Raw genomic sequence first — 14571 nt, forward strand, 5'->3', positions numbered from 1 at the left:
CAAGCTGCTGATAAGAGCAATGAGAACCTTAACGGGAGATTAATGTCTGAATTCAGGAATACTGTCAATTTCCTTGAGCTCAAGGAATTGAGTTTGAAAGGGAGGAAGTTCACTTGGTCCAATAATACCACACAAACACGTATTGATCGGGCTTTCTGCATAGTGGAGTGGGAGATGATGTTACCAAACTCAGTCCTGGAGGCACTTTCCTCTTCTGTTTCTGATCATAGTCCATTGCTCCTAATAGGGGCTACACTGGTCAACACTTTTAGGGGGTTCAGATTTGAATCTTTCTGGCCAAGTCTTCCAGATTTCATGGAGATGGTTCAGCAGGCCTGGGAAGACCAAGTCAATTTCTTTAATCCTTATTTAAGGCTTCATATCAAACTGACCAGAACTGCAAAGGAGTTGAGAAAGTGGGCAAAGAAATCTCTTGGCAATTCTAAATTGCTTTTGTGTGCTGCTAAGCAATTGGTTGCAATACTAGATATTGTGCAGGAGTTTAGGCAGTTGAGTGAGTCTGAAGTGCTGCTAAGGCATGACCTCAAGGGCAGAATCTTAGGCCTTACTGCTGTGGAAAAATTAAGGTTAAAGCAACAGTCCAGGTTGTCTGCCATAAGGGCTGCAGAGGCAAATTCTAAATTGTTCTACTTGTATGCCAATGGCCGAAGGAAGACAAATTTCATCAAGTATCTGAACAGTAATGGTACCATTAAACACACACAGCAAGAAAAGGAAGAATGTGTGTATCAGCATTTCCAGTAGCAGCTTGGTCAATCCTTGACCAGGGAGTTCACTATTGATTGGAACAATATTCAGCTCAACAGAAGACAGTTGCAACACCTTGAACATGAGTTTTCTGAGGAAGAAATTCAAAATGTGGTGCAGCAGATGCAGTCAGACAAGGCACCAGGTCCTGATGGGTTTATTGGGGGGTTTTTTACAAGTCTTGTTGGAATATCATTAAACATGACATAATAGCAGCTGTCAATTTCTTCTACACAAATCATGATCAAAATTTCTACTTCCTTAACACTGCACATGTGGTGCTGCTTCCAAAGAAAGATGAGGCAACTGTTATTGGAGATTACAGGCCTATTAGTTTGTCACACAGCTTCACAAAACTGATCTCCAAGAGTATGTCAGTAAGATTAGCTGCTGAGCTGAATCAATTGGTGTATAGGGCACAAAGTGGATTTATCAAGAAAAGGAGTATCCATGACAATTTTCTGTACACTCAGAACTTAATTAGAGAGCTGCACAAGACCAAAAAACCAACTTTATTTCTGAAATTGGATATTGCCAAAGCTTTTGACTCAGTGAAATGGGACTACCTGCAAGAGGTTCTGGATCAGTATGATTTTGGGAATAGATGGAAAGCTTGGGTAACAATTCTTCTTGGCAAGTCTGCCTCCTCAGTGCTAGTAAATGGGATCAGAGGCAAATGGTTCAAGCATACAATTGGGTTCAGACAGGGGGATCCTCTATCACCCATGTTGTTTATCCTGGCAATGGAACCTCTCCAACTGATGCTCCAAAAGGCCACTAAACAAGGACTCTTATCTCCTCTGTGTAGTTCAAAAGCAGAGCTGAGAGTGAGTCTTTATGCAGATGATGCAACTATTTTTGTGAACCCAATTTCTGATGAGATCAGTGTTGTCAAAAACATCCTGAATTCCTTTGGGGATGCTTCTGGTCTGCACACAAATATTGATAAGAGTGCAGTTTATCCAATAAGTTGTGATGGATTGGATCTCCAGCTCATCATGCAAGCTTTTCAGTGACCTATTAACAATTTTCCTTGCAAGTACTTGGGTTTACCTCTGAGTCTAAGGCAGCTCAAGAGAGTGGAGGTTCAACCTCTCATTGATAAAGTAGGCAAGAAGTTAGCTGTGTGGAAGGGCAGATTCTTGAATAAGTCTTAAGTTAGTAAATTCAGTACTGTCGGCATTGCCTACATACTTTCTGACTGTGTTCAAGCTTCAAAAATGGGCCATCAAAGCTATTGATAAATTCAGAAGAGGTTTTCTGTGGAAGGGCACAAGTACTTATAAGGGAGGCCATTGCCTTGTTAATTGGCCAACTACAAGGAGACCAAAAAAACTTGGAGGGCTGGGCATTCTTGACCTTGACCTGTTCAGCAGGGCATTCAGGTTGAGATGGCTTTGGTTCCAGTGGACTGAGCCGGATAGGCCCTGGGTGGGGACTGAACCACCCATTGATGCCATTGACAGACAACTTTTCAGAGCATCCACCACGGTAACCATTGGTGATGGGCTCAAAGCAAGTTTCTGGCAGTCTTCTTGGTTACATGGCAAGGCGCCAATGGATTTGTATCCTGACCTTTACCGTTTGGCATGGAGGAAAAATAGATCAGTCAAAGAGGAGCTACAAAATCAAAGTTGGACAAGGGGGTTGTGGCGTATGGAGACAGTTGATGAGATGGCCCAGTTTGTGGAACTTTGGGATCATGTTCACAATGTTCAGCTTTTAAATTCAGAAGATCAAATCAAGTGGAATTGGACTACACATGGGGATTACACTTCTAAGTCAGCTTACTTAGCGCAGTTTAATGGGGGCATACAGTCCGTTTAGAGGGGATTTCATATGGAAAGCTGAGGCTGAGGGCAAGCACAAATTCTTTGCCTGGTTACTAATTCAGAGCCGAATTCTGACTGCAGATAACTTAACCGTCAGAGGATGTCCCTGCAGTTCAGTTTGTGTCATGTGTGATCAAGAGAGTGAAACGCCGGCACATCTCATTCTCCATTGTAGTTTCGCACGACAGGTCTGGCAACAGGTTGTCCAATGGACGGTCAACCTCATCACGGTTCCTCAACCAGGTGACGATCGAGCTGATGAGCTGGTGGGAGCGGGCCCTCGCTCATCTTCCAAAAAACTTAAGAAGAATAAAGGCTTCACTGCTTATCTACACTTCTTGGAACATATGGAAAGCACGTAACAAGAGAGTCTTTGACAGCAAAACACTCACACCGGTTGATGTTCTTCAGGAGATCAAATTGGAGATGACGGCCAGAAAACTTGCTTGTGGAAGGCCAGAGTTATCTTTTACTAATGTTTAAGTTTTTCTTTTCTGTTACTGAGTTTGAGACCTTGCTAATTTATGTAATATCTCCACTGTAAGAACTTGCATGCTTCCTCTTTCTTAAATGACATAGCAGTGCTCCCGCAAAGTTTCAAAAAAAAAAGCCTGGACCATTCCGGTTTCTATTTTTAGAAAAAAAAATGGAACAGGGTGGTGTGACCACACATGTTTGCTTGCATTATTGCATTGATTGGTCCACGAATGGGTACTGTTTGCTCAGCTGGTAGTTAGTGTCACCACCATCCCTGATTACTTCAAATCTAGTTGAATCATATCAGTGCTACGAGTCCTCTAACATAATTTAAAAAAAATCCGAAATGGTCATGAGGCATATTGGGAATTCAATACAAAAGTCAATCCTCCTGTTAAAAACAGTAGACATGATCAATGACTTGATGTTGAGTGGATTGTCCAGAATGGTCTCTACCTGCCGTAGCATAACCTTTTTATTGCTATGCTGGGGCTTCTTGCATTGGTCCAGAATAATCGATTAAAGTCGTCCACTGTTTATAAACTCATTGGTCCAGAAATTTCACTCCTTAATCTCCAAGGACTATAGTGAGTCCAAAGATACATATACATTAGTACACGCTAGCTTTCTCATATATAGGTCATTTCACACGGTATTATGTATAAATTTTATGATAAGGAGGAGAGGAAAGAAGGCAAGAAAACTGCAGAGAGATTTTTGTTTCGCAAAGCAAATGCACCTTATAAGCCAAATTTTAGTACTATAATCAGGTGTTGTTCGTTAAAAAAGAAGCTCTTCTTTTCTCCTCGTAAGACAAAATTGTTTTGTTGGTGGCCCAAACCCCACTCAAAGCTAATCCTGGTGGCTTAAACAGCTTGTTAGTTCTAAAAGCCTACACAAGAACCAAATTTGTGTCCCACTAAAAAAGAAGCGTAAGAAGCACTTAAAATGATACACCATTGCTAGTTTGCTACACAAATCTAAACTCTGCAATATTTGACCTGTCATACGGCAATGACGCATGTGTGTGGAAATTATAAACGTTGGAAGCTATATATGTTAACCATCAAAATGCCAGGCATTATCATTCACTATCCATTCGAGGTCCTCAAACTGCGAGGGCACTGCCACCATGTCTGCCATGGCAAGCTTGGCACAGCAGTTCATGCTTGAGCTGAGGACTCCACGATCATGGCTTGTGCTACTTGTTCCTCTCTTCCTCTTGCTCGTATGCTACTCGCTGTCCACGTTCAGTGCCAAGAGAGGGAGGCCGAGGCAGCAGGCATCAGATAACCACCTGCCGCCTTCCCCCCCGGCGCTGCCCGTCCTCGGGCACCTCCACCTCGTCGGCTCGCTCCCGCACGTCTCCCTCAGGAACCTCGCCAGGAAGCACGGCTACGGCGACCTCATGCTGCTCCGCCTCGGCGCCATGCCGCTCCTCGTCGTGTCGTCGCCGAGGGCCGCCGAGGCGGTGCTGCGCACGCACGACCTCGTGTTCGCGTCCCGGCCGCGCTCTCTGGTCGCCGAGATCGTCCTCTACGGCCCGTCCGACATCGGCTTCACGCCGTACGGCGAGTACTGGCGTCAGGCGAGGAAGCTCGTCACCACGCACATGCTCATCGTCAAGAGGGTGCAGTCGTTACGCCTTGCCCGCGAGGAGGTAAAACTACCGTCAATTTAGATCCAGTGATGTGGCATTATATTATTTCCAACAAAAAGTAGTTTATATATACTGCGATGACACGCACGCAGGTGAGTTTTGTGACGGACTGAAAGTGAGGAAACGCCACACCTTGCATTTTCCATTCAGAGCCTTAAATAGGCAATTGTACATATACATGAGCGGTGCTCCGTGGCACTCGCTAGTCACTAACAGAACCGCGACTCCACTACAAACGTGGAGATCCTAAGGACTCGGCATGCCATCTGACCACGTCCAGGATTACAACGGTACAAAGGATTACAACAGAAAGCTTATCTCTAGTAGCCCCCCTCAGCCTGGACGGGGCTGCACGTTCAGGCTGGTTCTAAAATCGCTAAACAAGACATGAGGAAGTCCCTTTGTAAAAATATCTGCGAATTGAACCTGAGAGGGAACATGCAACACCTTGACTTCACCTAGCTGCACCTTGTCACGGACGAAGTGCAAGTCTATCTCCACATGCTTTGTGCGCTGGTGTTGAACGGGATTAGATGACATGTACATGGCACTGACATTGTCACAATATACAATGGTAGCTCGTCGTGGTGGACGTCCCAATTCCAGTAATAGCTGCCGCAACCAACATGATTCAGAGACAGCATTTGCAATGCCTCTGTATTCAGCTTCCGCACTTGATCTAGATACTGTATGTTGCCGTTTAGATGACCATGCCACCAAGTTGTCACCAAAATAAACACAGTACCCAGATGTAGATCGTCTTGTGTCAGGACATCCCGCCCAATCGGCATCAGAGTATGCCACAATGTCATTGGCGAGGGATCGACGAATGTGCAGACCAAACTGTAAGGTTCCTCGAATATACCGGAGCACACGTTTCAGCAATTGAAGGTGTGGTTCTCTTGGATCATGCATGAATAAGCAGATTTGTTGCACAACATAACTAATATCCGGGCGAGTAATAGTGAGGTATTGTAGAGCCCCTGCCAAGCTTCTGAATTCTGTCGGATCAGAGACAGGCTTGCCAACGGAAGCAGAGAGTTTTGATTTTGTGTCAATCGGAGTAGCACAAGGGTTGCAAGCTGACATGTTAGCACGTTCAAGGACTTCAAGGGCGTATTGTTCTTGAGAAAGAAGCAGGCCTTGAGATGTGCGGGACACTTGGATGCCTAGAAAATGCTCTAGTGAACCAAGGTCAGTCATGGAGAACTCATGGCGAAGCTTGTGGATGATGGAGGATAAAAATGATGAGGAGTTGGCAGTGAGAATAATGTCATCGACATATAGTAACAGGTATGCTGTGTCTGTTTTGTTGTGGAGAATGAACAGGGATGAATCGGCTTTAGAGGCATGAAATCCAAGAGAGGTTAGAAAGGAGGTGAACCGGAGAAACCAAGTGCGTGGTGCTTGTTTAAGACCGTATAGAGATTTGTTCAACTTGCACACAAGGTTCGGATTGGTGGAATCAACAAAACCAGAGGGTTGTGTGCAATAAACAGTTTCAGATAAATTACCATGGAGGAAGGCGTTTTTGACGTCGAGTTGATGGATGGGCCAAGAAGAAGACACAGCAATGCTGAGCACCACACGCACTGTCGCTGGTTTAATTACTGGACTGAATGTGTCACTGTAGTCAATGCCAAATTGTTGATTGAACCCTCTTACCACCCAGCGAGCTTTGTACCGAGCGATACTCCCATCAGAGTTGTGTTTGTGGCGAAAAATCCACTTCCCTGTGATCACATTAGCACCTGCAGGACAAGGAACAAGACATCAAGTATTGTTGTTCTTCAAGGCATTATATTCTTCGATCATGGCTTGATGCCAATTAGGATCCTTTAATGCTGCACGATAGTTTGCTGGAATTGGAGATATGGGAGAGGTGGAGGCAGAAAGATTGAAGTGCCGCTTAGGCACAACAATGCCATGGCGCGCTCTGGTTTGCATGTGATGGAGGGAGGACTGGGTTGGGTGTCTGTAGCGAAGCGAGGAAGAGGTTGGAGGCGCGTTCCCGGGGTCAGAGCCCTGGACAGAAGGTGGCGTGGGGTGTGCTGGAGCTGAAGATGGTGGAGACCTGGGTGCAGAAGAGGCGGGCGATGATGGCGCAATGATTGGCGAGGGAATCGCGGCCGGGCTTGTTGGCGTGCGCGTAGTGGCTGGCGGAGGATGCGCGCTGAGCTCAACGATCGGACGCGGCGCAGGTGGTCCAGGCAACAGATCCGAGATGGATTGCGCCGAATTTGGTGCGGAGGGCATAGCTGTGGCCTGAGAGGAGGAATATGGGAACTGGGTTTCATAAAAAATGACATGTCTGGAAAGGATGATTTTCTTGGTGGTAAGATCTAAGAACTTATAGCCCTTGTGCTCAGGTGGATAACCAAGAAATATACAGGGTGTGCTCCGTGGTGCTAGCTTGTGGGGTGTTGTAGGGAGGAGATTTGGGTAGCATAAGCATCCAAAAATGCGAAGGTGAGAGTATTGTGGAGGCTGATGAAACAGAGCTTGGTACGGTGTATCAAGATGAAGAGGTTTGGATGGTCTGCGGTTGAGAAGATATGTGGCAGTATGGAGAGCCTCTGCCCAAAATTGAGGTGACAAATTGGCTTGGAAGAGAAGTGTACGAATGATGTCATTGATAGTACGTATTCCTCTTTCAGCTTTCCCGTTTTGTGAAGATGTATATGGACATGACAGACGGAATGTAATGCCGTGCGTGGAGAGGAGAGAGCGCAGAGAAGAGTTGTCAAATTCCTTGCCATTATCACACTGGATACATTGTATAGATAGGTGGAATTGAGTAAGGACATAGGAATGAAAATTCTTAAGCACTGAAGGGGTTTCAGACTTTGCACGTAAAGGAAATGTCCAAGTATAGTGGGAGTAGTCATCAATCAACACAAGATAGTATTTGTATCCACTGAAACTTGGAATTGGTGAAGTCCAAAGATCACAGTGTATTATTTGGAAGGGAAAGTAAGTAATTGACAAGGAACTGGAAAATGGGAGCCGAACATGGCATCCTTTTTGACAAGCCTCACAGACAGAAGATGCACTACTTTTATTGTTACAGGGAAAGGAAAAACGGGAAATCAAATGCTGTAGTGACTGATGACTGAGATGCCCAAGCCGCCTGTGCCAAATGTCAGATGATGGAGCACATGCTGCAAGGGCAAACTTGGAGGTGTGCTGTCTGGAGTGGAATGAGTAGAGGTCGCCGCTGCTACTGGATCTCAGAATCTCTTTCTTGGTGTGAAGATCCTTTACAGAAAAGCCATTGAGATCAAATTCAACAGAACAGGAGTTGTCTTTGGTAAATTTGTGAACAGATATGAGGTTTTTGATAATAGAAGGAGTATGTAAGACATTGCGTAAAAGAAATTGAGCATTGGGTGAATGAAGGGAGGTAGTACCAGTGCCATGAATTGGGAGAGAGGATCCATTGCCAACAAGAACATGATGAGAATTATGCAGTGAAGAAGGACAATAAATGGGCAGGTTACCTTGAATACTAGAGATAAGCTTATCTCTAGTACGGACAAGATCGGCGAAGCGGCGGCGGCCGGTGCGGCGGTGGACATGAGCGACCTGCTCGGCTCGTACATCAACGACCTGGCCTGCCGCGCCGTGATGGGCAAGTCCTTCCGGAGCCAAGGCCGGAACAAGCTGCTACGGGAGCTCATCGAGGACACCTCGCAGCTGCTGGGCGGTTTCAACGTCGAGGAGTTCTTCCCGTTCCTGGCTCGCTTCGGGGTGCTCAGCAAGGCGGTCCGTGCCAAATCCGAGAGAGTGAGGAGGAGGTGGGACGAACTGCTGGACAGCCTGATCGAGGACCATGAGAGGAAGTATGTGGCCGTGGCGGCGAGTGATTCGTCGGAAGATGACGATGATTTTATCCATGTCGTGCTGTCCGTTAGACAGGAGTACGGCCTCACCAGCGAGCAGATGAAAGCTATCCTGCTTGTGAGTACAAATCCTAGCTACCAACTTCCACTACTACAAAAAAGAATATTAACTGCAATCTTTGAACCGCCTCGGTTAATACTCTGCAAATTTTTGCCAGCGATCTGATCTTTCTCGAGCTTCGAGTGCAGGACATCTTTTTTGCAGGAATAGGGACAGCGTCTTCGGTGCTCGACTTCACCATGGCCGAGCTCATGCGGAGGCCGCACCTGATGGAGAAGCTTCAAGCTGAGGTGAACAGCAGCGTCCCTGAGGGGCTACAACTTGTCAGCGAAGCAGACCTGACCGACATGACCTACCTGAGCGCCGTCATAAAAGAGTCGCTCCGGCTCCACCCCGTGGTGCCTCTCCTTCCACACTTCTCCGTGGCCAGCTGCAGCATCGACGGTCACACGGTCCCTGCTGGGTTACGGGTCCTGGTCAACTCCTGGGCGATCGGCAGGGACGCACGCTACTGGGAGGATGCTGAGGAGTTCATCCCCGAGAGGTTTATCGGTGACGGCGGTGCTGCGCACGTTAACTTCAAGGGGAGCGATTTCCAGTTCTTGCCTTTTGGGTCTGGACGGAGGATGTGCGCTGGGGTGAACTTCGGGATAGCCTCGGTAGAGCTGATGTTGGCGAACCTTGTGCATCGTTTCGACTGGGAGGTGCCGGAGGGGAAGAAGAGAGGTGACATCGATATGTCCGAAGTGTTTGGGCTAGTAGTCAACCGAAAACACAAGCTTCTCTTGGTCCCAAAATTACGTGTATAGATTCATATATATGTACTCTCCCCCCATCACAAATTATTAATCATTTCAATTTCATCTACCTAAAAAAAATCAAAACAACCGATAACTCAAGACCGAGGGAGTACGTTACATGGAAGCACTAGAATAAATGTTGCATGGCCGTGGAATGGATATAGTAGAATATGTAAGATGATTGGTTGTATTATATTGTACATAGTAACGAAGTGCACCAGCCATCCTTAAATATACGTCCAAGTTTTTTTTTATTGTAAGGAAGTTCTCTTGAGATGCTAGAGCTTTTTTTTTGCAGGAATTTTCATTCCATTAACTTAGAGGCTCAATGAGATCATCACTGGCCACCAGGCCCTCTACCCCTGGGGGTGTGCTATCCCAAAGCAGGACTGCGTTTTGAGGATACTTACAACCTTGCGCTGCCAAAGCATGTGTCACCCTATCTATTATCTTATTATTTGGCCAACAAACGGAGCCTCCATGATCGCTCTCAAGGTCTAGAAATTCCCACGTTAATCGGAGAAAATAAGAGAAATTTAAATTACCCACTACTGCCATTATAATAAAGTTAGTCAAAAATACCCCTTATAGAAATCTGAAAGGAGACAAACTCCCTTTGATTGCCGTTTCCAACTAGAAATCATATCCCGCGGAGAAACGTGAATTCTCCAACCATTACCCGTAGCAAATCGGATCTAGCCTTGCCCTTTGCATTGCAGGCCTGCATCATCGCCAACATCAGGATTTGCCGCTGGAATTCCACACCGTGGCTCGCCTCTGCGATCTCTACGGCTCGCCGCCGAAGATCCAGAACTTGCCTCTGCGATCTCTGCACCTCGCCGGAGATCTTGAAAGCATTGATCATCAGATTGCTCGAAGCTCTCAGCCTCTCCATACGTTGCGGCGTCAGCGTAACAAACCCCCCCTGCAAAGGTACTCTCATGTTTGCATATTCGTCCATAGGTCATCATGAATATACGGGGATGAGTTAAGTAATAAAATTTATTAAAACAAAGCATCTTTGTTGATGAAACTCTCATATTCAGTGAACGATCTGTGCAAGGTGGCATCAACCAAAGTAGCTACAATTAATTATAGCAGGCAGCAACAGAGTTAAAGCTAGCTACAATTAATTATAGCAGGCAGCAACATAGGTAATGCTGCATATTTTTTGTTTTAACTTTATAGTAGGCAGATTGATTAATGCTACATGTTCGTCATTTAGTTGTTAGATCACTCGGTAAGCTATTATCACACTTTCATGCAAATTTCTTTCATGAATAATATTTGCAAAAATAACTAATAAATATCATATCTTTTCATCTAATATGAATTTGCAGCTAATATATATGATTTCTTTTCAAGTAGGGTATTGACGATATGACATAGAAAAAATTGAGTGATCGTACAACTAAAGGATAATCGTGGAGCATTAAACTGAAAGTTATCAGAGTTTGGGATATGATTTTAATGGATGAACAGGTAATTTTTTTTACCAATTTTTTTGTTTGTGTATATTATCCTGATTTTGCTTAACTATTGTATCTTTGAACAGAATGATACAATCCATGCTACTATATGGAAGGGTCTATTAAATACTTACAAGCCACAAATAAATGAGGGTTCTATATATGTCTTTAGTAACTTCAAAGTAGAAGGATCCATTAGGTACCGTCCATTGAGCAATGAGAAAAAAATAGTTTTTACATATAATACAATGGTGAAGGAAGTGAATGAGCCATCAGATAAATTCAAGCAGCATTACATCGAGTTTGTTACAAAATATTTACTGCTAGAATGAGAAAATAAAGATCATCAATGTTCAGGTAGCTATTTACTTGTACTGTTATCTATTTTATAATCATGTATACCATTTATTAACTTATTCTCAAATTTTAAGATGTTATTGGACTACTCACCAATATATGGCCAGTGCAACAAAGACTAATAAAGAAGAACACCCCCATTGAGCAAACGAAAGATATTCGTGTCATCGAACTTCTCTTATTCGAGTAAGAGAATCCTATTCATTTAATTTATGATCAACTAAAATAATTTCTTGCATAAAGATTCAATATTAAAATATTGTACATCAAATTTCAGTGGAGACAGTTATTATTGTTACATCGACAATGGTTGAAAATTTTAAGTTCCAAGGTAATTCAATGGTTTATATATTTAATTGTGTGATTAAGTTCTCCCTATCAATCAAAGGTAACATATTTGTGTGTGTGTATATATGTTTGATATAGGTGTAACTTCTCTTTTTTTTTGATAAGGTGTAACTTCTCTTAAAACAACTAGCGCTACAAGATTGTATAAAAATTTGGACATACCTGATACCTGGAAACTTATTCAGATGTATGCAATATATTATATTTCAAAAAAAATAATAAATTACTAATGAGTTATTTTCTTAATTGATATAATTATTTGTACACAATTAATTTCCTTTTTTATAGGTACTCGCACGAAGAAAATTTACCAAAAATGATGGAGGTAAACAAAAGCATACAAGGGACATAAGAGGAGCAAATATTTACAATAGAAAGACATTACAAGAAACTACTGAAGTGAGACATGAGAGCCTATTAGACAATGAAGTATGACATTTATATAATATTAGATTACCATATTAATTTTTTATACAACAAACTGTTACAATTTTTTATTCCTAATCCCATGGTTTCTATCTGTAGGAATTTATTTTTACATCAAGAGTTAATATAGATCAGCTACAAAAAAATACTATGTGGTGGTACATATCGTGTAACTATTGCAATAAAATGTGCAGTAAGGTAGATGACAATTACTATTGCAATAATTGTGATAAATATCCTAAAGGTACAACACCAAGGTAAGCGTGGATTGTTATCATTTAACAATATTGTTTTAATTCTATGTATAATATTTTCATTGTTGTAACAATTTTAATACAATAGATATTGGCTTCGACTCTGAATAAGTGACCACACAACAAGTACAACGTGCACTAAAGAGACTGCTCAATATAAATGTCACTACTTTGTTAGAATCACTCAATGGGAGAACTGAAGAAATTATCAAGAACATACAGAATCATTTATCTTTCGATTCAAGCTGAACAACCAAAACTTGACTGAAGGAAAGCCAGGTTATTTAGTAAAAAAAATTTTATTCCTGATGATGAACTTGAAGCAAAATTCTTAAACGACATAAAGGTAACAAATTTTTATTATCTATTCCGTAAGTTAGTATATTATATTAACATATTTGAATTTAAATAGTATATTATGTTATGCTATAATTTAATATTTTGGATTTCATATCTAGCCGCGCAAATGCGCGGGTGGCCCGTCTAGTTACATTTGTTATGACAGAAAGATACAATAACTGAATCAAAATACAAGATTAGAAAGCTGTTGATCTCAAACACGATACCGCTTGTAGCCGTGAGTGTATAAGATGTAGTCTCCAAAGCTGACTTCACCAGCATAGAGTCTGTTTCAATGATGACTTTACCGATCCACAATTCAGCAGCCATTTTCTCTCCCATAAGACAGGCCACCATCTCAGCATGCAAGGCATCTAGCCCCATCCTCCTCTTTCCCCTAGCATAAAAGCTCCATCAGAGTTCACCTTCAGAAACTCATTGTTCGATCGGCCTCACCCACCATTTCAGGTGTCGTAGCGATTGCCTGCACTCTTGCGTGCCTATTGCTAGATATTCGTTAGGCTGACGGGCAATGATTCCTGCCTAACGGATCGCCTCCCACCTCTTTTCTCCTTCCCGAACTCTGTTTCATTCTAGTCACCAATTCCACAACAACACCCGCATTCTTTTCCCTTCTTCTACATTCAGAATGTAATTGATCACTTCCTCACTTGCCTTGGCGACTCTTGACTTGCTAGCTCCAACCTGCACTGCTCTAGGTTCATTGCTTGCTAGACAGGTTTGACATGTTTACACTGAAAGAAGAGGTGCCCCCTATCCTCATTTCTTCAACTGCACCTCACACACCGGGTCTCAATGTCCATCTATTATCTTATTATTTGCTCAACAAATTGAGCCTTCACATTCGTTCTCAAATCCTAGAAATTCCCACGTTAATCGGAGAAAAATAAAAAAAAATAAAAATTACCCACCACTCCCATTATAATGAAAATTAGCCTAAAATACCACTATACCTAATTAAAAATCACTCACCAATGCCATTATGAAAAATTAAATATATATACTATTAATAAAAACTAAAGCGAACAACAATCAATCAAAATAAAAAAATAATAATTATAGAGTAAATTGCACTCATCATACAACAACTTGGTAGGTAGGTGCAAATTGCTCCAACAACTTGTAAAGTGCTCAATTTAGTACAATAGCTTGATAGCTGGGTGCAGATTGATCCAACAACTTACAAAATGCTTAATTTAGTGCAATAACTTGGTAAATTGGTGCATTCACAGTCCAAACATTACACGACAATAAATTTGCTAACATCAAGTCACAATAAAGAGTATATTCACGTTGGAACGTATTATTTGACCGTAGATTTTTGTGTCGCAATGGACACCAATAATTTTATTCTCAAAATAAATTAATTATGGTTCTATTAAAAATAATATACTCCCTCTGTCCTGAAATGTAAGTCATTTTGGTTTGTCTTAAGTCAAACTATTTCAAATTTGACCAAGTTTATAGAAAAAAGTAATAACATTTTGAATGTCAAATGAGAATAATTAGACCCACAGTGAAATATACTTTCTTAATTTCCTTATTTGATGTGGTAGATGTTATTATTCTTCTCTATAAATTTGGTCTAACTTAAACTGTTTTGACTTAGGACAAAGCAAAATGACTAACATTTTAGGACAGATGGAGTATTATTTAACCACCATTACAACAGCAAGATATTAAGCAAAGTAGATGAACATCAATAATTCTTAAATTTTATAAATAAAAATTATTGATGATGATCCGGTTGCTGCTTTTCAACTATGTACAATTTTTTATTAGTTCAACTACAAACAAATTTTAGAATTACACCATTAGCATCACTCAAACACTGAAGTCAATAAGAGAGACCCTGAAACTTTAGGTTTCTTCTGCGCTTTTGCTCATGTATTCAATAATGCTCATGTTTGTTTTGTT

At 42.2% G+C, this 14571-nt stretch overlaps 1 protein-coding gene across 1 annotated transcript; it reads left to right on the plus strand.

Moving 5' to 3' along the window:
- The first annotated feature begins 4164 nt into the window (after window positions 1–4164).
- On the plus strand, window positions 4165–9676 carry LOC120683759 (indole-2-monooxygenase-like). Its single transcript, XM_039965836.1, has 3 exons — window positions 4165–4748; window positions 8268–8697; window positions 8829–9676. Exons 1-3 carry the CDS (start codon window positions 4210–4212, stop codon window positions 9447–9449), a joined length of 1590 nt encoding a protein of 529 aa, XP_039821770.1. The 5' UTR covers window positions 4165–4209; the 3' UTR covers window positions 9450–9676.
- The last annotated feature ends 4895 nt before the right edge of the window (window positions 9677–14571 follow it).

This window comes from Panicum virgatum, chromosome 7N, assembly GCF_016808335.1.
Source record: "Panicum virgatum strain AP13 chromosome 7N, P.virgatum_v5, whole genome shotgun sequence".
Classification (NCBI taxonomy): domain Eukaryota; kingdom Viridiplantae; phylum Streptophyta; class Magnoliopsida; order Poales; family Poaceae; genus Panicum; species Panicum virgatum.

What these genes read in the sequence shown, in the direction of transcription:
- LOC120683759 (XM_039965836.1), top strand. Translation starts at nt 4,210, where the DNA reads ATGTCTGCCATGGCAAGCTTGGCACAGCAGTTCATGCTTGAGCTGAGG. An exon ending in CGCGAGGAGGTAAAACTACC is followed by an intron (nt 4,749 to 8,267) that starts GTCAATTTAGAT and finishes GCTTATCTCTAG; the next exon opens with TACGGACAAGATCGGCGAAG. An exon ending in AGATGAAAGCTATCCTGCTT is followed by an intron (nt 8,698 to 8,828) that starts GTGAGTACAAAT and finishes CTTCGAGTGCAG; the next exon opens with GACATCTTTTTTGCAGGAAT.